Source organism: Herpailurus yagouaroundi, unplaced genomic scaffold (genome assembly GCF_014898765.1).
Source record: "Herpailurus yagouaroundi ecotype Mexico unplaced genomic scaffold, PumYag 202, whole genome shotgun sequence".
In the NCBI taxonomy this organism is placed as follows: domain Eukaryota; kingdom Metazoa; phylum Chordata; class Mammalia; order Carnivora; family Felidae; genus Herpailurus; species Herpailurus yagouaroundi.
In genome coordinates, this window is record NW_024412433.1 from 16685521 (window position 1) to 16709244 (window position 23724).

General features: G+C 43.1%; 1 protein-coding gene across 4 annotated transcripts in view; it reads left to right on the forward strand.

Annotated features, from left to right (window-relative positions):
- EPHA4 (EPH receptor A4) overlaps positions 1-14363 on the forward strand; it is a 150903-nt gene extending 136540 nt beyond the window's left edge. For 2 of the 4 annotated variants that reach the window (XR_005783253.1, XR_005783254.1), the window contains 4 exons: positions 2472-2665; positions 6215-6370; positions 6715-7645; positions 11857-14363. Coding sequence is in view for 2 of the 4 variants with exons in the window: in XM_040450893.1 (XP_040306827.1) it covers positions 2472-2665; positions 6215-6370; positions 11857-11863 (357 nt within the window). In the remaining 2 variants the exon portion in view is untranslated. Of the gene's footprint in view, positions 1-2471; positions 2666-6214; positions 6400-6714; positions 7646-11856 lie in introns of those variants that run through there. The other 2 variants (XM_040450893.1, XM_040450894.1) reach the window with 2 other exon arrangements.
- Positions 14364-23724: the final 9361 nt, after the last annotated feature.

The following is a 23724-nucleotide window of genomic DNA, read 5'->3' on the forward strand; positions in this document are numbered from 1 at the left end:
TTGCTAGCCAGATTAAGAGGAATGATGGTGTTGACATTGTGTTATCTGTTAAGTTATACAGAAAAGTTCATAGCGGATAGGAAGAAGGCCAGCAACTAGCATAACTAGTAGGTAATTGCAGGCTGGAAAAAAAAACTACAGAAGTGAGGGGTGTGTAATGCGTTGTTTGATGTGATTGTGCTACAGACACCTTTCAGTACCTACCTTGTAACAACATTTGTTTTCGGATAAGAGACTTGATGGAAGGACAAAAACAACCTAAATGAGCAAGTAATGCATACCTTGACTCCTTTAACGATGTGATACTTCAACTCTCTTTCAGTTGGCGGTCGTGACCAAATGCTCAGAAGAGCAGCGACTCTCAAGATCCTGTCCATTTCCCTGCCCTGAATATTTTCAGACCCATGGTTTTGGCAGTTTCTATATTACGTTAAAATAATCTTTATTGTTTTAAACTTTTCAGTTGTCTGGTTTTCTCCGTGAGGAGCATTTGAAGCCATTTCTCTTCCACAGATCATGTCGATCTGTCGTTCCCGCGTGTTTGTCTCCGTTGGGTTCTGCGTAGGACAGGAATCAATAGGAAATGTAACTGGGAAATCACTTTCATGAGTAGAATTCATTTGGCATATGGTGAATGGACTCAAAATAACTGTCGCAAATATGGCAAACTTACCAAGTTTTTTGTTTGTTTTACTCTTCAGCCCCCCAAAAGGATTCAGCAGTAAACTGAGAAAATATGCTTTGTTAACCCACAAGCCATCTTCCAAGCTGGCAGTGGAGAGGGGGCTAATGAAAGAGTATTAAGCAGTCTGAGGGTTCGTAACAAATTGTGTTATCCTGGCGTTAGCCCAATATTTCTCTCATTCTCATCAATTCAATGTAAAATGTTGTCATCAAGTCTAGAGTCAACACCATGCACCTGGGAAGATAAAAGAAAGTCAGAAGATCAAACTGACTTCATGTAATTGCCAGAAATAAAGAGACCAATGTTTAGTAAGATAGCATGTAGAAGTCTACTCTAGAAGGAGTAGTAAATAATACGAATACAACAGGATGTTGGCAAAAATACACGGGAGAAAAAGGATCAGGGGGCTTAATAAATCACAAGAGGACTGTCAAACTGTGTGCCAGCTGAAAAGACAATAATCATACTGATACATAGAAACTGGACCCAGCTGAATTAACTGTTTGCTGTGGAAGACCAGTTGTTGAACAGGAAATAGAAACCCCACTGCGGGGTGAATCCAGTGTGGCCACTGAGATGGCTAGAGCTCTGGTTGTTTCATTAGCAGCTACCCATTTTGATAGAAACCAAACGAAACTGATTTAAAATGAATAAGACTTTTTAAAAAAATCTCCAGACCAAAAAAAAAAAAAAAAAGATCTTTCAGAATTTCATCGGATTCCCATAAATGATGCTAATGTGTAGCCAAGAAATTATGAAATACTCCCCCTCCTTAAATTTGGCATGAGTCCTACGATATTACATTACTGGGATTCATACCCTAAAGATGGGGGGCTTTGCAAAAGGCCAATAAGAAAACTACTGTAATACCTGTGAAGACAGATGCAAAAATTTTGAATTAGAAGAAAGACTGTTAGAGAGTTAACTCACGTCTTATTAAGCAGGGAGAACTCTGGGCAATGAGACAATTACCGTCTACCATTATAACTTCTTTCCTTAGATGTGGAGAGGTCCCCTTCAGAATGTGAATGCTCGAAAAGAATTTTTTTCTTTTTAATTTTCTTTGCTACTACTTTTTGTTTTAATCCACTTACTAACACCTTTTAACAGGGCCAACTGTCAGACAACTGAGACCCAAGAATGTGATGTAGCGTTGGTATATTGGTGTATTTTGGTTTTCCAAAAGGAAAAATGGTTGGCCACGTGGAGGGTTTGAGGAGAGTGCTATTTTAGAGAGAAGGAGTGTCTTCTGGATTGGGAGGTCTGGAAGGAGGGCTCCTGTACTGACCCATGAGCTGTCTGTGCAAGAAGATACAGACTTAAAAGGATACAACGAGACGTTCATCTTGGACGCAACTATGAACGCTTCTGAAGGAAGATCTGTAACCCGAGGCTAGAGTGTCTTTTGTTACGAGGGCTCAGAGGATGCCGGATAGCAGGAGGAGGAGGGCGGTCACCATGTGATCTCCGAGAGCCAGCCCAACACCAGGCTGTTGATCTGATTGTGTTCTAACCACTTCGGAACACTGATGCGTTCTTCACTTTAGAATTTCAGATTGGCATTGCCTGTCATCTGAGAACAGCTCATGGCAACAGCTGGCTTCCCTGTCCCGTTGCCAGCAACACTCAGGTCCAGCTTTGGCTTCTGCGAAGAAATTGGTGCTGTTCCCATGCTCGAGCTTGCCGGCAGCTGCACGTGCAGGGGAACTTGCGGGTCAGGAGGATGGACCTCTGACAGCAGCTTCCCCTGGCCACTTAATATATAGCGTTCTGTTTTCTCTGATAGGTGATTAAAGCCATCGAGGAAGGCTACCGGCTACCTCCTCCAATGGACTGCCCCATTGCACTCCATCAACTGATGCTAGACTGCTGGCAGAAGGAGAGAAGTGATAGGCCGAAATTTGGGCAGATTGTCAACATGTTGGACAAACTCATCCGCAACCCCAACAGCTTGAAGAGGACGGGGACCGAGAGCTCCAGGTCGGCCATGCCTTCTTAATAGTGATGTATGAAATAATACATTAGAGGTGGCAGGCGAGCGGTGGCTCACTTTTAATTCCTGCCTTTTAGTCAGAGGCCACTGCACAGCTCTCTGCAGCCTGGGTGGCTTCTGTCTCAGTTAATGGAGTATTTATGGTAGTTTTGTTCACCATTTCGCAGAGCCTAACACCTGTCGGGCCTCAAAAAGTAGTACGAAAACAAACATAAAAAAAAAATTAAAAAACCCAGCAACAAATAGCTAAAGTGCTTACTTTATTATGCTGTACCTGAACATTTAGGAAGAAAGATAAAATGTACTTTGGGAAGACATTCAGGTCACTAGATGCTATACTTGGGGAAGGGAAAGGAACACTGGATTAGTAAAAAATGAGGAGTAGAGGACAGCTCTTCATGCACTGTTTTTAAATTATTTGTTTAACATTTATTTATTTTTGAGAGACAGAGAGAGATAGAGCATGAGCGGGGGAGGGGCAGAGAGAGAGAAGGAGACACAGAATCTGAAGCAGGCTCCAGGCTCCGAGCTGTCAGCACAGAGCCCGATACGGGGCTCGAACCCACAAACTGGGGGATCGTGACCTGAGCTGAAGTCGGATGCTCAACCGACTGAACCACCCAGGCGCCCCTTTTCAGGCACTGTTTTAGGTTGACTTCTAAAGGGTTATAGGCGCATACAAGCTTACAAAGCACAAAATTCATTCGGTTTCAGTTCCTAACGTTTCTCTTTACTGAGTCTTTCAAGAGTAGAAGGAAGCAGGACCAAAATAGAAACTGATCAAGTTGCAAAGCATATGGCTGAATGTTTGAGAAGGGTTTTAAAAATGAATATAATTGAACCATCTGTAAAATAGGTAGTTGTTTCATTGGAAAGGGCAAAAGGAAGAAGCGTGATCAGTCCAGAAAGAAGATCCCAGATACTCCCGAGTGCTCTTAATTCAATAGGAACTTTTCAACCTGGTGTAAGATTCCGGATACCTTGATACCGGTCCCACCCCAAAGAGTATAGACCGCCCTTGGTAGGTAAATGATTTAAATGAAGACTAGCATAAGATAATCAGCTGCTTCGAGCCTGCAAGAAGTAAGGTATCTACTCACCTCCAAATCTGCAATTCTCCAAGGCTCCTCTTTCATCATGATGCTGAGTTAAAAATTGAAGGATTTTTTTTTTTTTTTTTTTCCCACAATGTCCAAGACCTTCCAGTCTCGGTCAGTGCAGGGAGCTCCCCCTCCAGTCTTCTGCAGACTTAGCCTAATGGTTGCGGAAGAGAAGGTATATATGCTGATTATTTCAGTGCACGAAGAATCTGGAACAAGCAGCAGAGACACCCTCTGTTCTCTTCTGGGCTTTCAGATCCCTTGGCATTTGCCACAGCCCAAGAGCTTAATGATCAAGCTCTTCTGAAAGAACACTTGGGATGGGCTAAGTTCACATCTTATTTCTGCCACTTGATAGCCAAGTAGGCTACTTTTTGTTCTTTAATTCTCCGATATCCAGTTCAATTCTGGCCTCTTCTGTTCCAAGGTGAGTTTCCTCCAGCTTTTAGGTCTCCAGCTCCGGATCCCATGAATTTTGTCTAAAGGTCCTAAGGCTGGTTCATTGGTATTTGGTGCTTTTCCGGCTGGTATAAACTCTTCAGCCACTGATATTGCATAATGTGTGCTTCGTACAATTATGCAGAACAAATTGAGAACAAACTGAGTTATTGGATATACTTTTTAGAATTCTAAATTCTTCTCGCTGATGGTACTTCGGTAGCTTTGATGCTGATTACTGCTTGCTGATAATGGGATGTAGTATAACATTGTATGTGATTCAGCACAAAATTAGGCAGATGTCATGGTGTTCCACAGAGAGCACAAAGACTTCCAGAGCAAGCTTGCAAATAATCCTTAGAGTTCATTGATAGTGAATGAGGTTATTTTCATCCTAAGGTCATTTTGACCTTGAGCCTACATGTTGCCCTATTCATGCTCTTGGCTTAAAGTTAGAAATGCAAACTATTGGTCTTGTCTAATGATGAATATTATTGATAAACATGAACACTAATGTCTAAAATTCTATGTGATGTTACTTGTTATTGGGGGAAGAGTTAAATCTTGATTATTCTTGTCATAAAAATTCACACCATTTTACTCAGAAAATTGGACTTAATTGAAATAACGGACGTAAAAATTCACAGTGGCAAGCTACGATTTGGACACAAAACTGATTGATAAAACAAGTCTTGTTTAAAATAGTTACATAAGAAAGAATTTTTGCAAACCAAAATAACAGGTAAAAATTATAAAATAAACAATGGAATTAGATTAATTTTGCCATGCAGAAAATTAATCAAGGCATTATACCGACTTAACTTTGTTTTCACAAGAGAATATATTCTTTTTGGCTAAAAATTCAGTAATGATGATATTCCTATTTAAACATTTCTATTTAAGCAGCGCAGCCTCAGGAGGAAAACTAGGTCAGAATGTGAAGATCAACCCCATTCTATAATTTCTAGGGAAACAGGAGCTCCAGGAAATATAATAAACAAGTAGCCGTGTTGCTCTACAGGTGATTAAAGTAAAGGTGGTATAAAATACCTGGTGAAGGTCTACCCAATAATTATTAAGTAGTTTGATGATAAAGAGGACTATGTTTCTCTTGATAATAATTATTGTATTATCAGTATCACGAGGAATGGCAAAATTCCCGCCTTGAACTGTAGTCACTCTTGACAATGACCTAACGTAAGACACCTGGCCTGAGAAATGCGTAAACTAAGAAATAAGTTCATAAAAAGTGCCTAGAGTTCATTGAAATGATTATTTAAGAGCCCCAGCAAGGGAAGACGAGAAGCTCATTCCGTAATCCACGCGGTGATCAAAGTGGCCATTCTTCCTTCCCGTCTTGGCACACATGCTGGTCAGGCATGGGCTGATTAAAGAGGGCATTAACTCCCTGCTGTCCCCAAGTTTGTTTGAATGCACTGAGCCTGCCTTGCAGATCTGGCTGGGAGCACGCTGGACTTGAACTCTTGCTGTTTTCTCCGCTCCATCAAGTCTGGCGAGTTGCAACCTCACAGTGTTTTGTTTTTTTTTGTTTGTTTTGTTTTTGTTTTTTTGTTTTACTCCTACTTCACTAGGGTTTCCATAGCTGCTGTCCTGAGGTATGTAATAGTGCTGGCAGGAATTTCCCTCTTCCTGCAAAGACTCAACGGGTATCAGCCACAAGGTCTCCCCCAATCCTTCCCCCCAGGCTGAGATGTGAAAAGACTGGGATGATCCTTAGTATACCAAGAGGTCCCCAAGAAACAAATGTGGGAAGTGGAATCAAGGGCAGAGAAGGCGATTGATACATGTTTTAGCGACTTTGTGCGATGAGGGGCAAAAAAAAAAAAAAAAACATCACACGATGACATTTGACAACAGGCAGTCCTCTAAAAAGCCCGTCCTTGGCATTTCAATGCCTATCTTAGGCAATCTGACTTCTGAGTCTTGCTGTCTCACTGATGGTTCTCGTCTGTCCACACTTTCTCGTTCCACCGCCAGACCTAACACCGCCTTGTTGGATCCGAGCTCTCCCGAGTTCTCCGCCGTGGTATCCGTTGGCGACTGGCTCCAGGCCATTAAAATGGACCGGTATAAGGATAACTTCACGGCTGCCGGCTATACCACACTAGAGGCTATAGTACACATGAACCAGGAGTAAGTACTCAGCGATGTAACACCAAAGGGTAAATCTAGATTTAATAGTATTTGCCGTTCTTGCTTTGAGCTGCATTATCATCCTACTCATTAAAAAAAAAAGAAAGAAAGAAAGAAAAAGAAAACTGGAATGCCTTTCATTTTGATCGCGTGTAATTTTTGCACAGCCTCTCGAGCACCTACATTGTTGCATTAAATTGCTTAATTAGACATTAGAACATACCTGCCTTGTTGTGCCGTATGAGCTGTGGCTGATTCAAATGTGTGTCTGCATGAAGCCCCGAAACGAGATTCTCGGCCCTCATGCCTTTTTCTCTCCCTCTCACTTCTCCCCCTACATCCAGTGACCTGGCAAGAATCGGCATCACAGCCGTCACACATCAGAATAAGATTCTGAGCAGCGTCCAGGCGATGAGAACCCAAATGCAGCAGATACACGGCCGAATGGTTCCTGTCTGAGCCAGTGCTGTTGAATAAACTCAGAACTCTTGAAATTAGTTTACCTCATCCATGCACTTTAATTGAAGAACTGCACTTTTTTTAACTCCGTCTTCGCCCTCTGAAATGAAAGAAAGAGTAAAATAACCTGCAGCGTCACCCGGTGTACAGATTTTGCTGAGATCGCGGGGCTTACGGAAATGACAGACCGTCGCTCAAATCGAGACCTGGAACCCATTGTGTCTCAGAAGTACTCCGTCCGTCACCAGTTTGTAAAATACACGTACCTGTATAAATAGAACACCACCTCCGGGTTTTGATGAGTATTTGCTGACAGACACTGAGCTTCTCTGAGACATCCTTGATCCTCTCTCCATTTGGAATTACAACTGCAGTATTTTGTTTGTGGTGTAAATGACCGTCCTCTTGCTCTCACCGGAATGAATACCATGCCCAGGAACATTTGGGAAGGACTCAGTCGTAGCTTCTAAGGCTTGGTTCTTACCACGGAAAACAACCTAGGTGAAAACCGCGTAGCTCATCGGGCCACCTCGTGGCTTATGGTGACCTGAAAGTCATCATAAGGGTCTGGAAAGAAAAGGAAAGTGGATTTTAAAAAATAAAAATAATAAGAATGATAATAATAAAACCCAAACACCTCCCCCTCACTGGACAAACAAGGTCTGTTTCTTTGGGCCTGAGGCTGTGCCATATAAAGTCGTATTTTGGGACTCTACAAACTTCTTGTAACTACCTTATGGATAGTGGACCGTGACAATCTTGAATAGGGAACTTTCACACTTCCCTCCTTTAAAGAAGCAAACCCAGACCTACAAGGTAAGGCAAAAGAATCCGCAATGGATCTTTCTCCAGTGAAAACTCTTTTTCTGGTTTTCTTTTTAACTCGATCCAACTTGAAACACCAACCAATAAATATTCTTTCATGACTGTCAGGCAGTTAGGGGTTCTTTCAGGATGTTAGTCCTCTCTTGACTGTGGGAGTAGAGACCGGTATGGAAGCCAGTAGGTTCTTCCCTGTTGTTCTTTCGGGAAGAAGTGAAATAGGAACCATACGAAGTCAGGTTTGGGAACATGGCACCTAGACCCCCACTGGCTCTCTCTCACACTGAGTTCCTTTTACCCTTTGGTGCCTGTCATTCAGGCCACAAATACTTCCTATCTTTGGGGTACAAAGTAATCACCTCTAATCTGGGATCATGCCTCATTCTTTGGAGACTTTGCTGCAGTTGAGAAATCCTGGAAGGGCCATCCATTATTCTTATTTTCTGCCCTGCTCCTGTAGCCCCGGCACCAGACAGGGTTAGCCAGGGAGGATTTACCTCGAAGTCAGGAGTGAGACTTGGAACTTACCTTGATGTCCTCGCTATTAGAATGTGACCTACCGGAAAACATGGCTTCTCATCCGTAAAGGCCGTGAGCCTTAGATCCTTCTATTTTAATCCCAGAATTTTCCTCGTGAAACGTGAATTAAATGGCTTTGTGTATTGTCAGAAACAAACGACCTAACTCTTTTTGCCTGGACAGATTTTAACTTCTTAAACGCTTCCATTTGCGCTTTTAAACAAAAACTTGGTTGATTTTAATGACCTTCCTCCCCCCGCCCCCCCACCCTTGGTTTTATGCTGAAAGCTATTTCTTATAGAGCAAAAGGCATGTTCAATCTGATGCTGTCAAATCATGACAGTTTAGTAAAAACCTTTTTGCCACGCTGGTTGTAAAAGCTTTTCTCTTCAGAAGGAATGTGAAATTTCTTTCTTTCTTTCTTTCTTTTTTCTTTTTTTTAAACTACTCCAACAATTTCTGTTTCATCACCACTTTTGCTGAACCCTGAGAGTTCCGGATATTCATGTTCAAAGTTGACAATGTAGGTGGGGTTATTTGCTTGCTGGAAAAAAAATAAAAAATGTATATGTTTATTTTTTTCCTTCAGGGAATCTGTGGAGTATTTTGTTTTCAATCTCCACGGTGCAATTCAAATAAGGTGGCATTATGACATTATCTTGTAAGTCAAGAGTGTTTCCTTGCATACACCGAATAATTAGAAGTCTTGCTTTCCTCGAGGCAGCAGCTTAAGACTTGAGCTATTTTTCTAAACGCTGAACATACTCAAAGCAGAACGTTTCTAAAAAGAGAACGTGTCAGCTCTCAGATACCCTAACGAGTTAATGCTGGACACTGTGCGGCCGTCGTTGTGTTGTTTTCTCAGCACGTATCTGTGTACGTGAGCTCATCAGGCAAGGATTGCAAGGTGGGACGTGAAATCTTACGACGTTCAAAGGTTGCCTTCCGAATCTTCATTTTAAAACAGCATAGGAGGTAGAGTCCAGGCCAGTGGAAAGGCCAACGGAGGGCCCTCCGAGTGCCCACAATAATATCCGGTAGCTGTAAAAGTGAAACCTCACTGCTTCTGCGAAGTTACACATTCTAGAAGAGAAACAGGAGGACAGTGGGAAGGTTGCATTGTTTCCCAGGGCACGGAGCCAGGCTCTGGCGTCCAGACAGCTATGGATTCGAAAGCCAGCTGAGATGTTGACACTGGGAAATTCAGTCCATGTTTCTTTATAACTCAGATCCTCCACCTGTAAATTAGAGATGGTGATAACTTCAATAATAACACCTTTCCTAACACACGGCGTTGTCGTAAGCGTACGTGACACGCTCTTATGTAGAACGCGCTGGACTTCACGGAAGGAAGGTGCGCTCTTCCTCCTCCAAGGTTTCCCGGGTGCTGCTCATCCGTCTTTCACTCGCGAACCCAAATGTTGCATTGCAACATGCTGGAGTGAGGTGAAATGAAGTTCAGTGGTAGGAGCCGTGCCCGCAAAGCCGCTTCACCTTAAATGGATTCGTGAGGATGTGATTTAAACGTGTGTCTGTACAAAAGGTACACCTACCTTTGTAGACCTACCAAATACTCCTTTGTCGCTTAGCCTTGAAATTCGTGACATTGTTTTATAATTGAAAAAAAAAATGAAATGCACAAGTCAGATCCCGTTGTAACGAATGGAACTGGATGGTAAAGACACTTTGATGCCTTCATAACGGATTCAGAGGAACAATGCTTTGTTTATTTAGATGCAGTGAAAGTCACATCTTTCCCTCATGATGCCACATAGACCACATGCTTTGGTCTTTGTCCAAACACTTCCCCATGATAAAGAGGTTGTCTCCATTCAAAGGAGCTAACGTTTATTTTTCTCCACCCTAGAATATTCTGGCATCGGCTAGATACAATCCTTCATATTTCCTACCCTTGTCACTTCAAACATCCAACCCTTTTCACATACACAGTGAGTCCCCAAATAGCCCACTTCCTGTTACAAACTATTTTCATAACATGTATTTATATCCAGGCATTTAGTGAAGAAGAGGGTTGGGGAACTGAAAGGGAACAGAAGTGTTTTGGGACTCCTTTTTCTCCTCTAAGAGTGGGATTTCTAGCAGTACAACAAAATCACCTTCCAAAAGTGTGCCTATCCATATGGCGTTGGTTGTGTTCCAACAGTCTTAAGGTCATACTCCTGTTCTCCTTGTCCTGCATGTAAATACATGCCTGCCTGATTAAGTCTCTGCACAGTCAGGTTTCAGGAACTACATTTGATAGACGTACTAATTTCCAGAGAAGACACAGCTGGAAAAGTAGATCCAAATCCTTCTCTTTCTTTCTTCCCCCCCCCATAATTGTCAAAATGAATGATGTTGACAAGAGGCTTCTTGCAGGGAGGGCTTGCTAGTTATAACCGTACCCACATGTATAGTTTTAAGTTGCTTAAGAAGTAATCTCTATCTGAGTATTTTATAAGAAAACTTTATTTCTCTCTCTCCAAATAGACTGAAGTGTTCTCTACAAGACCAAATCATGGTTATTGACCTCAAAGAAACTAACCTGGATTTATATCTCACACACGGCAAACACACATAGGTTCAAAACCAGCATGTAAACGATTGGTTTAACAAAACGAGCTAAACTGTCTTTGAAGATACGTTCCGGCCTTAATCCTCGCTCTCTCGATACCTGAGGTCATTCGCTGCCAAACACGCCGTTGTGGTGGAAGACACAGTCCCCAAAGCTACCTTGATTGTCAGTTGTCACAAAAGAAAGAAGAGGAACTGCTTATTCGGGTTTGCGTTGATAATTGTGAGGACAGTGGAGAGCCACGATGATTCCATTGCATCGCGCTGATCTGCCCAGTGCTAGACTGATGGGGCAGTCGTGACTGATTAGTTCTTGGTGGGCTTGAGCCCCCAAAACCTTTCTCACTGGCACACCAAATGTTTCCCCGTGCCACGGCCCAAAGGGTCCCTCTCTGTGCCTGGTCCATGCAACTCGTAGGACTCCTTTACCAGATACTCTCTTTCATTAGAAGTTCCTTTGTAAGAAAAACGTTCGGTGATTTTTATTTCTTCGTTTGCATTTTTGCCAATCATGTCGTTGAATAATGGCGGATTGTGGCGTTTTCCAGATCTGTTCCCACAACACACAATTTCCCTTTTTGGAAATACTGGGAGCTAGTATCCGGGGCTCTACCTGTAACACAGTTTGCCTTTCACATCATTTTACCTTTCTCCTCTTACACAAATGAATCATCACAAGTCAGAATTTTCATCTCACAGAGGCTGTTTGCCCAGTGGATAAGGCATGGCTATAGACTCAGACTGTGTGGGTTCGAATCCCCGCTTTGCTCCTTCGCCATGTGTGACATGACCGTGAGCAGATTGCTCGGCTCTGCTGAGATTCAATGGCCTCATCCGTGTGATAGGAGTAAGACGAGTCCCTTCCCCAAGTTGTTATAATTAAGCTACTAATAAACACTTTTGTTGTTGTTGTTGTTGTTGTTGTTGTTGTTGTTACTGTAGTGGTCCTGTTTCAGAGGAGGAAAGCAGGAATTCATGCTCTCCCTCCTGAGCTGCTTCTTACTGAGCCACACCGACCCTTACGTGCTTTGTTCTTGCCCGTAACGTTGGCTGACAACTGGCTGGCCGTATTGGTTGCTGTTTTGTCTAAAATCTTGCTCCTTTCTCTACAGGGAGTAGATTCTGCTATCTTGGCCTCACAGCCCTTCCTGTCGATCACAAAGCCCACAGAAGAAAACAGAACACACCCTCCTCAGTCCCTTCGAGATGTGTTTCTTCTGCTTCCCCTCTGCCAGTTCTGGAGCAAAGACCCTGATGAAACAACCCCCGTACCTGAAAAGAACAAATGGCTGACGTTCCAGTCTCCTTTCCCAGTGAAAGAAACAGCAAACGTGCGAGGCTCAGCACCTGTTCTCCCGTTGCACTGAGGAACGGACTGCCTCGCAGCACCAACTCCGCAGAGCCCTTGTTCCTAAACTCCTTGTGGTTTTATTTATATGTATTTCCGTATCTCATTCCTGTGCGTCACTGCTGCATTGGTGCGGCAGCAAGTGACCCAAGGCTACAGGTCTTACGACGGACACCAGGTCAGGTGCCACTACGCAAAACAAAGCCAGTTCCCTTGAGCTGCCTATGATATGCATTGCTGAAGTCACATTTTACCCAGGGTGTGCCATTGCAGTGATATAAATATATTTTTTTCCTAGACTAAATATGAGCTGACTATCTCTTTTGATGTGTGTACATAGGTGTGAGTGTGCGAGTGCGCGGGTGTGTGTGCGCGTGAGCGTCTAACCTCATGCTTAGACCTGCCTGCGAATGTTGTGGAATGCTACACCCGGAGAGTGCTGGTTTTTCCACCGGTCCTGAGATTACGAGCCGCGTGCGACAGTGGGCCTGGAGACCGCACCCGTCCCCTCAGAAAGACAGCCCGGAAGTGTTCAATGCCCTGTATCTAGAAGTGTGTTCCGTAACTGCCACACTAACCTTAATAAGTAATTCGACAGCTTTGGATGGAGGCATTTTCACCTTAGCAGGGGGGTAATTTTAGAATATAAATCCATGCGGGTGACGACCCATCGTCGAGATCATTAATGCGGACTGAACTTCCCATCTGAATCACCAATTTCTTGATGGAGAGAGAGAGAAGGGGATGGAATTTGTCTGGTGACCCCAAGTGGAATAGAAGTAGCCTTTGTTTTCCTGCATAAATGGACTCGTTGAATGAGAACAAATATATGCAACCCATGCGCTTTCGGAGATGAACGTAGACGCGTGTGTCGGCTTTGAGATGATGTGTCCCGGGTTAATACTTTGTCTCTCAATGTCACAGAAAAATACATGCCGGTGACTCTTGAGGTTGGCATAGTTGGGATTAAATGTCCTCAAGTGATTTCAGGTTCCCAGTTTAGAGGAGGAGTTCTACAATTAATTCATATGCAGCTAACTCTTATGGTCCTTAGCCTTCTAGAATCTGAGGTCCAGTGTGTGAAGATTCAGTTCTGATAGGACACGTGTACCCAACTCCAGCCAACATACTGCCATTTTTTCACAATCTGAGTGGCTGCCTTGCGTATTCTCAGCTACGGTTGCAGAGACTGTGGCCGTTTACATAAGCTATAACATCAAATCAGGGAAAAATGGGAAAAAAAAAAAAAAGATTCCGAACCCTATGCTATTGAAGAAGTAGAGAACATCATCAATAAATATTTATTACATTCTGACAGGGTGTGTGGCATTGTATTCTCATAGCTATGCCAGAGTGACAAAGTGAATTCACCCCTTTTTGGGGACTTTACTATATTTTTAAAGGGATGTGCCTATGCATTGATGCCTGAAAAATATGTATAAAAAAATGAGGTTGAATCTCTGAGCTGGTCATCTTTCCCCAGAGGTCAGGGCAGGAGGCCAACTTCAGGGGACTGGATTAGCCCCATAAGCGAGTGCTGGCCTAGTGAGTTCAGATGCTGAATCTTGCTCAGATCTTCCATTAGGGCAGCATTAAGCTGTTCCCCTGCACCAAATCGAGTAGCTTCACCATGTGTCTGCCGGCCCCAAATTATTTTTAACAGTCATGGAGGAAACGTTCTGGTGTGTTCAAAGAGTGATTTTGGAGACAGGTTGTGTTCACGACACTACTGGTGTGTATGTTTTGAGAACTCTTGTATTCGATCTGTGAAGGATATGTGTATTAATCCATACACGCGTATAGCCTCAATGTTGGTCCGAAGACACGCAAATTCTGACCAGTCAAGGAAAGTTCTAGAAGCAATATTTTCACTTAACATTCTCCAAACATCAAGCGTTGATACACACTGAAGAGTGCATTTATTTTTTGTATCACTCCAAGTATGTTGGAATATGCAAGGACTGTGGTTAAAATTAGAATGTACAAGGCCTATTATAATTTAGTTCATACCATAAAGGAAATTAACAGAACACTGCTTGGTTCGTACATGTTCCAAAATTTGAGCGCTCTCTTGAGTTAGACATAGATTTTTCTATTTTGTTTTATTTTGTCAAGGTATTTTTCTTCCCTTCATGAACTTTAGGTACACATAACTTATGTCATTTATTTATGGTCTTTTATACCTAGTTTGTAAAATTGTAAAATAGCAAACTAAATGCAAAGAGTTTGCATTTGAAAATAATAAAGTAGTTGCCGTATACAGACCTGGAATCTAGTTGTCTCTTTTCAATAATTTGTCAACATGCATGCTGTTTCTAAATCCATGAATTCTTGGTTGTCCTTTGGTTAGCCCACAAGGTCTTGAATTCCAATTGAGTGTGCTTAGTTAGAGGATAAAAAACGTTGACTTCCAAATGGCCCTGGCCCTTGAGAACCACGCATTAGCAAATCGGACTTAGGTTCTATGAGTTTTGCACCTATCCCAATGTAATTAAGACAATGAACTTTGGTTGGAATTTAGTGTCCCCTCCTACCATGCAACCTAGGGTGAATTTCTTAACTTCCTGGGCCCATTTTCTGGTTTGTAGAGTGGCAATTATAATATCACAAACTTTTATAAAGACTAAATATATTAGAACGTTAGCACAGTGTCTAACCAGATGATCTAGCCAGAACTCAGCAAATGGTAATTACAGTAGTCCTCCTTTCATCTGTGGTCTCAGATGGCCTGGGCGCAGATGACCCAACTTCTGGTGTAGCATCAGGAGGTCAATAGTAACTTAATATTATGTCAGTGCCTATGTCATCCAGCTCACTTTGTCACCTAGGTATTTTATAATCTCAACATCATCACAAGAAGAAGGGTGAGTGTACTACAATAAGATACTTCGAGAGAGGGCACCTGGGTGGCTCAGCTGGTTGAGCGGCTGACTTCGGCTCAGGTCATGATCTCACAGTTCGTGGGTTCGAGCCCCGCGTCGGGCTCTGTGCTGACCGCTCGGAGCCTGGAGCCTGCTTCGCATTCTGTGTCTCCCTTTCTCTCTGCCCCTCCCCCGCTCATGTTCTGTCTCTCTCTCTCCCCAAAATAAATAAACACTAAAAGAAAAATTTTTATTAGAAAACAAGATATTTTGAGAGAATGAGAGACCATATCCATATAACTCTTGTTACTGTATATATAATGTCATTCTATTTTATTATTAGTGTTAATATCTTACTGTGCCTTATTTATAAATTAAACTTTTAGGGACACCTGGGTGGCTCAGTCAGTTGAGCGTCCAACTTTTGATGTCAGCTGAGGTCATGATCTCACGGTTGGTGAGACTGAGCCTCGTGTTAGGCTCTGCACTGACGGCATGAAGCCTGCTAGGGATTCGCTCGCTCTCTCTCTCACTCTCTCCCTCCCTCTCCCTCTGTCTCTCCCCCGCTTGTTCGTGTTCTCTCTCTATCAAAATAAATAAATAAACATTTGAAAAACGTTCTCATAGGCCTGTATGCATCAGGCCTGTATGCATCAGAAAGAAAAACATCATAGATACGGAGTTCGATGTTATCTATGGTTTCAGATGTCCACTGGGGGTTCTCAGAATGTATCTCCTGTGGATAAGAGGGGACTACGGTAGTCTCAAGAGCATTTTTAGTGATATAACCTGTCTTCTGTAACATCCTCAGTTCTATACCCTCTCTAACATCTTTGCTACTGATCCAAGTGACCAGCTACCCATCCTTACCAGAAGCTTTTATTCCTGGATCCTTGAGAGTGCATTGGGGTCCAAGAGTATCCCTAAAAGATGGTCCCAATGTTAATAGTGACATGTCTGTGTGTGTTTTCATGGGGAGAAAGCCCATCAATTTCATCAACTTCTCCATGAATGTGGCATACAAAAATAATAAGGGTCATGGTTTTAAGGGTGAATGTTCTCCTCATTACACCATTTCGTTAAACAAACTATCAATTGGCTGAGCCCCTGTTAATTGAAAATCAGTCCCAAGACTTATTACAATGTATTAATGAAAGCCCTTAAGAGCAGCTGGCTTCAGAGAACGAGAGCATGCTGTTTAGTGTTATCAGAGACATTTTAAAACAGATCTTGAAATAAACAGAATCTGGGGTATGTAAAACAGGTTATTTTGTGTTTCTTTCTCAGTTAAGTATCCCTCGAGATTCAGCTATATTAACATGTAGTCAATAAGATATTTGTGAGACTGACTGGGCTTGGTATTTTCTGTCCCACTTGTTTAACAAGACAGAAAGTCAACTGTATTAGAAATATATCTATATCTATAAATACATGGAGAGAGACGTTTGACGGGGACTCGGCTCATGGATTTATGAAAGCTGAGAAGTTCCATGATCTGCAAACTGGAGACCCAGGGAATTCAGTGGGGTAGTTCCGTTCAACTCCAACAGCCTAAGCACCAGCCACACCAAAGGCGTAAATCCCAATCTGCGGGCAGGAAAAGATGAGATGTTCTATCTGAGAGAGTTAAGGCAGAAAACAAGAGGGGAATGCTGCCTTTCTCTGCCTATCATTCTATCCAGGCCCTCAACATATTGGATGATGCCCACCCACACCGGAGAGGGCATTCTATTGAATCTACCAATTTAAGTGCTATCCTCATCCAGAAACACCCTCACAGACACATCCAGAAATAATGTTTAATGTGGACCCCCCTTCCATGACCACTCAGGATGACACGTAATTAGCCATCTCAGTGACCAATAGTCTCCCCTAGGTTTTCTAGAATGAGCTGGCAGAATGGCATCAAAATTGCCACATGTCATCTGAAAAATAATTTTGAGGTCGATTTCAGTGTAGTGTCATATGAGACGTTTGTATTATTTAGGGTCATGAATGCTAGCTTCTGTAATAAATGGCCCCAGATTTTCAGGGCTTAACACACTGAAGTGTTGTTTCTAGCAAACATCATCATAGCCTGATGAGGATGCAGAGGATCTTTCTGGCAACTTTGCAAACAGTGACATGGATCCAAGCTCCTTTCCTCCTGTGAGGCTGCCATTTCAATCTGTGGCATCTAAGGACACCACCTAAGAGAATGTAGATGATTGTTTTATGGCCAGGCTTGGAAAGGGCTTGTATTTCTACTTCTCTTATCTTATTGGCCCAAACATCACATGGGCCTAAGCTACTGTTTGGAGGCCGGAAATAAGAATCTTGTGTGCACAGGAAGAGGAATTAAATCAGCTGAGCAGCTAGCCAGTCTCTACCACAAGTACAAAGGAGCACCGTGCACCAACGGGAGGTCAGGGAAGGCTTCCTGGGGAAGTCAAGTGCATCTATAAGCGTTTGATTTTCTCCCATAAATGTGTCTAATGCTCATTTCCCCAGAAATGCAGAGAAGCATGAGCAATGTTCAGACTTGCTATCACATTTGCATTCTTGTCCTCGTCTACCCAGATACTTCAGCGATAACATTTTTCTTTCTATAACACAGATCTCCATGCTTTCTCCAGTCACAGCTTTCTGTTTATATACAAGAGTTTCTGCCTTTTCAGGTTTTTAATTGCCTTAGCCACTCAGTGCTCCTAGGATGAGGCAAGGGAGTGGGGAACATAGAAAAACCCCTAATCCTGGGCAAGAGATTTGAAGCATTATTTTTCCTCCGAATAACGATACAACTAGATACGACTAGAATGTGCAAAACCCTAACACCTTAACCCCTGGACATTGATCGGATGGGCAAGACCTTAATTAAAGTCCTTCCTGAAGCATCCTGAGAACCGGTGCTAAAGCTCAGGATTACAGGGTTCCATCCCCTTTAGTATTTTTGAACACTTACCTACATGCCAGACATGGATTACGCTCTGTTTGTTTAAATGCAACTGCCTGTGTCTGAGATGCAAGGCCTCATGCGTTCATTTCATGGTTGAAAATACTAACGTCCAGATCGGTCAGACAATTAGTTCAAGGCCACCTTGCTGCTAGGGCTGGAATTTGGGATTTAAACCCAAGTAGTTGGACTCCAGCAATTTGCTTGTAACTTCTACATCACCCTGACCCATGTATGATAAACTCAATCCGATTGAGCAGCTTTCCAGGCGGGTATGTTCCAGCTTGATACTGATGCCACAAGCCATTGTTAGCAGGTAAGCGTGCCTTCTTCTTTTAAAATATTTATTTATTTTGAGAGAGGGAGAGAGAGTGAGAGAGAGAGAGATAATGCAAGTAGAAGAGGGGCAGAGAGAGGGGGGAAGACAATCCCGAGCAGGCTTCACCCTGTTAGCACAGAGCCTGACCCAGAGTTCGAACTCACAAACCATGAAATCATGACCTGAGCTGAAACCAAGCGTCCGGTGCTTAACCGACTGAGCCACTCAGGCGCGCCCCTTGGTGCCAGTACATTCTTTCTTAAGCACTGTTTTCCCCTTCTGTTGCCGGGTGGCTTATTTTTGATCGGTTTGTCCTGTTGATTTTTTTTTTTCTTTTGGTAAGCTCTAGTTGAAAGAAACTGTAACCGAAATACAGTGTTCACCTTACACACTGTGTTTTGTAAGAATTGATCTCCAAAGTCTACTGTTCACTTAAAAACAGAGTGTCGTCTTGGGGCGCCTGGGTGGCGCAGTCGGTTAAGCGTCCGACTTCAGCCAGGTCATGATCTCGCGGTCCGGGAGTTCGAGCCCCGCGTCGGGCTCTGGGCTGACGGCTCAGAGCCTGGAGCCTGTTTCCGATTCTGTGTCTCCCTCTCTCTCTGCCCCTCCCCCGTTCATGCTCTGTCTCTCTCTGTCCCAAAAATAAATAAAAACGTTAAAAAAAATAAAAAAAAAAAAACAGAGTGTCGTCTATTATCACTAAAATACGACTATCTGATACGGAGTGGGGGAGGAAGTAGTGATTTTCTGTAATAATCACGTTTGTGTTCCAGGCATAAAAATCATGGATGGTGGCACTTCTCAAGAGCCATTCTTCACTTTGATGACAGTGTGTGACAGAGAGGCTGACCATTAACCAAACAGAAACAAAAGACGGCCCCACGCACAAGAGAAAAATGAACGAAAGTGGAGCCTGAGCATCACGTAATCACAAAGTACGCAGATTTAACGTGAACTCTACCTTGGCTGCCCACTCCCTCTGGCGACCTTGAGCAAATCACTTCATCTCCCCGAAACTAAGTTTACTCACCTTTGAAACGAGAGGAAGAATTCTCTACTCGGTCAGGGTCTTGCAAGAATTCAGTGTCATCAGTTCTGTAAGAAGCAGGGGCTGCAAACATGGGTGTCTACGCAAGCCAGTTAGGTCACGTGAATGTCTGTGCGGTCCAAATGTACCACGAGAGTATATGTTGTTTTTTTTTTTTTAATTTTTTAATGTTTGTTTATTTTTGAGCAAGAAAGAGAGACAGAGCACGAGCCGGGGAGGGGCAGAGAGAGAGGGAGACACAGAATGCGAAGCAGGCTCCAGGCTCCGAGCGGTCAGCACAGAGCCCGACGCGGGGCTCTAACTCATAGACCGCGAGATCATGACCTGAGCCGAAATGGGACGCTTTACCCACTGAGCCACCCAGGTGCCCTGAGAAAAACGCATATTTTGATAAAACATTAGACAGGTAAGACGTTCACGAATATTATTCAGTGGATGGTACGGGTTGGGGCAAGAAGGGTTCTACAGCCAATTAAGATGGGAAAACCGTGATGCATCCCATCACCCTCTTTTGGAGATTCATAAAGCACATTGGCACATTGAGGGCTTTGAGAAGTCCTGCTGTGAAGAAACTGGTTTTGCCAATTTAACGTAGCATTTTCCAAACACATTTGAAAACGAGGGGCGCCTGGGTGGCGCAGTCGGTTGAGCGTCCGACTTCAGCCAGGTCACGATCTCGCGGTCCGGGAGTTCGAGCCCCGCGTCGGGCTCTGGGCTGATGGCTCAGAGCCTGGAGCCTGTTTCCGATTCTGTGTCTCCCTCTCTCTCTGCCCCTCCCCCATTCATGCTCTGTCTCTCTCTGTCCCAAAAATAAATAAAACGTTGAAAAAAAAAATTTAAAAAAAAGAAAACGAAACCCTCCTCATGTCTCATTGGAACGGAAGTCCTCTGTCTATCCTTTGGGATTTCAGATGAGGACTGAAGGAGAGAAAAGCAAAGGGATGCACCCCCTGAAGTACAGATTTTAGATCAAGTTTCCTGATCCCCAACCCACCACACGCATTCTACCTTCACCACCCAAGGCATACTCCAAGTACCTATTTGCACCGGACTCATGACCAGGGCTAAGATGTCTGACTTCTTCTAGTCCTAGTAAAGAACCAAAGAGATTTTGGCAAAGCAAAAATGCATGACACGCTTCAATCACCAACCTAAGACGTGTAGCTACACCGTGGGCTCTGGCCTCAGTTAGTTCACCCTTCCCTTTGGAGGAAGTGCCTTCAGCCATGGACGGCTCCCCGTTGAATGGGTAATAGACCCCTGACATATCTTGTTTCTGGCGATCGCCCTGAACATAATTCTTTGTTTACAGTGCTGTTGTAGAAAACTTGATGAATACTTAGGAGAAAATAGAATTAGGACCTAAGGACCCAGTTAAAATCAACTTAGTAGAACATAGTCATTGCTTTGTGTAGAGCTGGAAAAGATAGCCATGAGAGAAAGTGGCTTAAACATACACCAGAGAAACTATATATTATACACATAATATGTAAGAGGCAATTATGGCCTAGTAATCTGCAGTATGTCACTACCTAGCAATCAGATTGACGGATTCTAATGAGACCCATGTTGTTTGTAATCAGACTGGCATTGCTTATTCAGAGCTCTATTCCGTAAGATGCACTTTTAAATGGCTCAGATTGCACCAGATGCTATAAGAAATAGCGTTCCGTTTTATTCCATTACCAGCATTTTTCCCTCTTCCAATTAGCATAATTTAAAATCAGCCCGAGGCAAAATGTGCCGGGCTGAAAAGTTGCGAAGAAGTTCAAGAAATACTTGAAAAGAAAAAGGCAAAAAGACACACATGCACAACAATTTTTTTTTTTTTTTTTAATTTGGGCGAAAGAACATTACAATGAATAGACCTCTTATTCTTTCAATTGCTCAGAATTTATTTCTGTGACTTAATGAAATACTAGAATCTCTCAGGGGGCTAATTGCCCTGGAGGTCGCTCTTGCTTATGCATTATCTTGTGGATGACATAATAGAATCACCACCTCATTTACCATTCAGTCAAGGTTTAATTGAGTTCGTTTTTTTTTTTTCCCCTCCTCAAAATGGCCAGGAACTTAGAGAATCAAAACAAATTTTCATTTGCAAAATGAGAAGATCCTTGTAAATTGCCTCTTTATAAGTTAGGTCCCGACTGTTTATAAAATATATGAAGTTAAAACTTAGGCTAACGTACTACACAATTTTCCCTGATGTCATCTGCCGCGATAGTAAAAGCAGAGCTAGCTTGTTAAATAAGGATAGGCATCTGATGTTAAAAGACTCATTTTTCAATGATTTGCCTCCCCGGGGGCAACTTCCTCATAATGAGGTATAAACTCCCCAGGTATAAACTCCGGTAGCTCGCGTGGCATTCACTCCCCCTGGGGTCTCCTCCTGATAGCACCCGACAGAGATCTGTTGAGGATCCAGGTTTTCTCTTGATGTCATTAGGGTGGGACTGACCCATCCCTAGCTATATTATCCTCGTGGGTCTGAACCAATGGCTGCTCCAGAGAGGTCCATTCAGGGTGAAACTTGAGACTTCTTACCCATAGTATGGGAAGCCATCCTTCTTGACCTCCCGCCCCCCCCCCCCACGTGAACAAAAAAGGGCAACTTTTGCTCTGGCAGCCATTTTGGAATCATGAGAGAAGTCAGCCTCCGGATGAAGATGGCAGACACATAGATCAAGAGAATCTCGAAGAAACAGAGCCGTATCCAAGGGTGTACTGGAGCCGGTTTGTACAGACCAGCTCCTGAGAGCTGATTGTTAAAGTTGTAGGAAGCCTGTGAGGCGCCTGGCCGGCTCAGACAGTGGAGCATGTGAGCTCAAGCCTCCCGTTGGGCATAGAGCTTGCAACTGGCCACTGTGGTAGTGTTTACACCATAATCATGGGCAAACACTGAAAGTGAGGCCTGCTGTTTCTTTTTCTCCTTCTCTCTTTCCTCCTCTTTCTTCCTCCTCCTCCTCCTTCCTTTCTCCCCTGGAGCTGGTTGTCAAACGTTTCCCAGCTTTCCACTAGCTGTGCCTCTGACTGAACCGTGCCTGAGGCTTGGCCTGCTTCTGCGTTTTTCCTATCGGAAGCCCAGAAATCTCCTCCATTGTTTACGTCAGTTTGACCCAGAGGATTTCTGTGACTGTTAACCCAAACCATAATCCACCAATGTCTGCAACCTTCTCCATAACAAAAGCTCACATTAACGAAGACTTTGCCAAGGACCAAGAACTCTGCTAAGTGTGAATCTGCTTCGCTCAAACAAACCATCCACTTGCACAGAGAAGATACCTTGATGGTTTCTAACACACCCGTGAAGAGACTAAACCTTAGAGTACAAGTGTCACTTATCCAAGTTTCAAAGAGACCTATTTACAATTTTCCAGATACACCAAGCTTTGCCACACTTCAGTGCCTTACCTATGCTGTTTCCTCTCCTTATATACCTTGTCGACCTAGTTAATGCCTACTCGTTTTTCAGGATCCTGAGTCAGCGCCTAATGGAGTACTTCTTTATCCTATGAGTCTGAGTCACTAAGTCACTTCTCCTATCACCCCTTGCCTACCTTGTCTAGAGTGCTTTTAGCAATGCAGAGAGCTTATTGATTTTCTTGTCGGTTTCCCTACTAGACTATACGATCAACAGAATCTTGGAAATAATAGAAAAAAATCTTTAATTTTCTTGTCTATATCTTCATGCATATAGGCATGCCTGCCACATTATAGGTTCTCAATCACTGCTGCCCAGGTTACTTGCATGGGTGAATTAACAAAGCCTCATGATTTGTTTTCACTGCATTGAAATGCAAGGAAAGAAGAAATACTCTGTCATTACCCTTAGTACGTATACTCACGCTAAGTATGTGAATCATCCAAAAGCTATTAAAACTCCTTGACCTCTTCGTTTTCTTCATTTTTTCTCATCTTTAGTATTGCCATCTTTATCATCATGTATCGTCTGCCCGGGTGTCAGGCAAATGGAAGAGCGTGTTGAGGGCTATTAGAAAGATCATTGGGTTTTGTATCAAATAGACAGGATACGAGTTCCAGTTCCGCTCTTTACTGCCTAAGTCTTAAGCAAATTACATGCTTTCCTCATATGTAAAATAGGAATGGTCTAACATTTAAGGTTGCCACGTGGAAGTAAATCATTGGTACAGGGCCAGATGCACAGTAATAGGCACTTAAGAAATGGTAGCTCTTTACCTTCATGTCCTACAAGCTTAGCCGTATTTTGCTTTATTTTTTTCCCAAGAACTATCACTTGAGATTTAGTATCTGATGTCCGTTTACTTCGTTTGGATGTTTCAAACTAGTGTTTCATCCTACTAATCCAACTGTGATTAACAATAGCCACAAACACTGCTCTATACCCCCATGAGGACTGGAGGCAAAAACAGTTTTTTCAAGCTGAAACCTTATCACTTACAGGTTTCTAAGAAGTTTCTTATTTTCAGGGTCAGGCTATGATTTGTCTT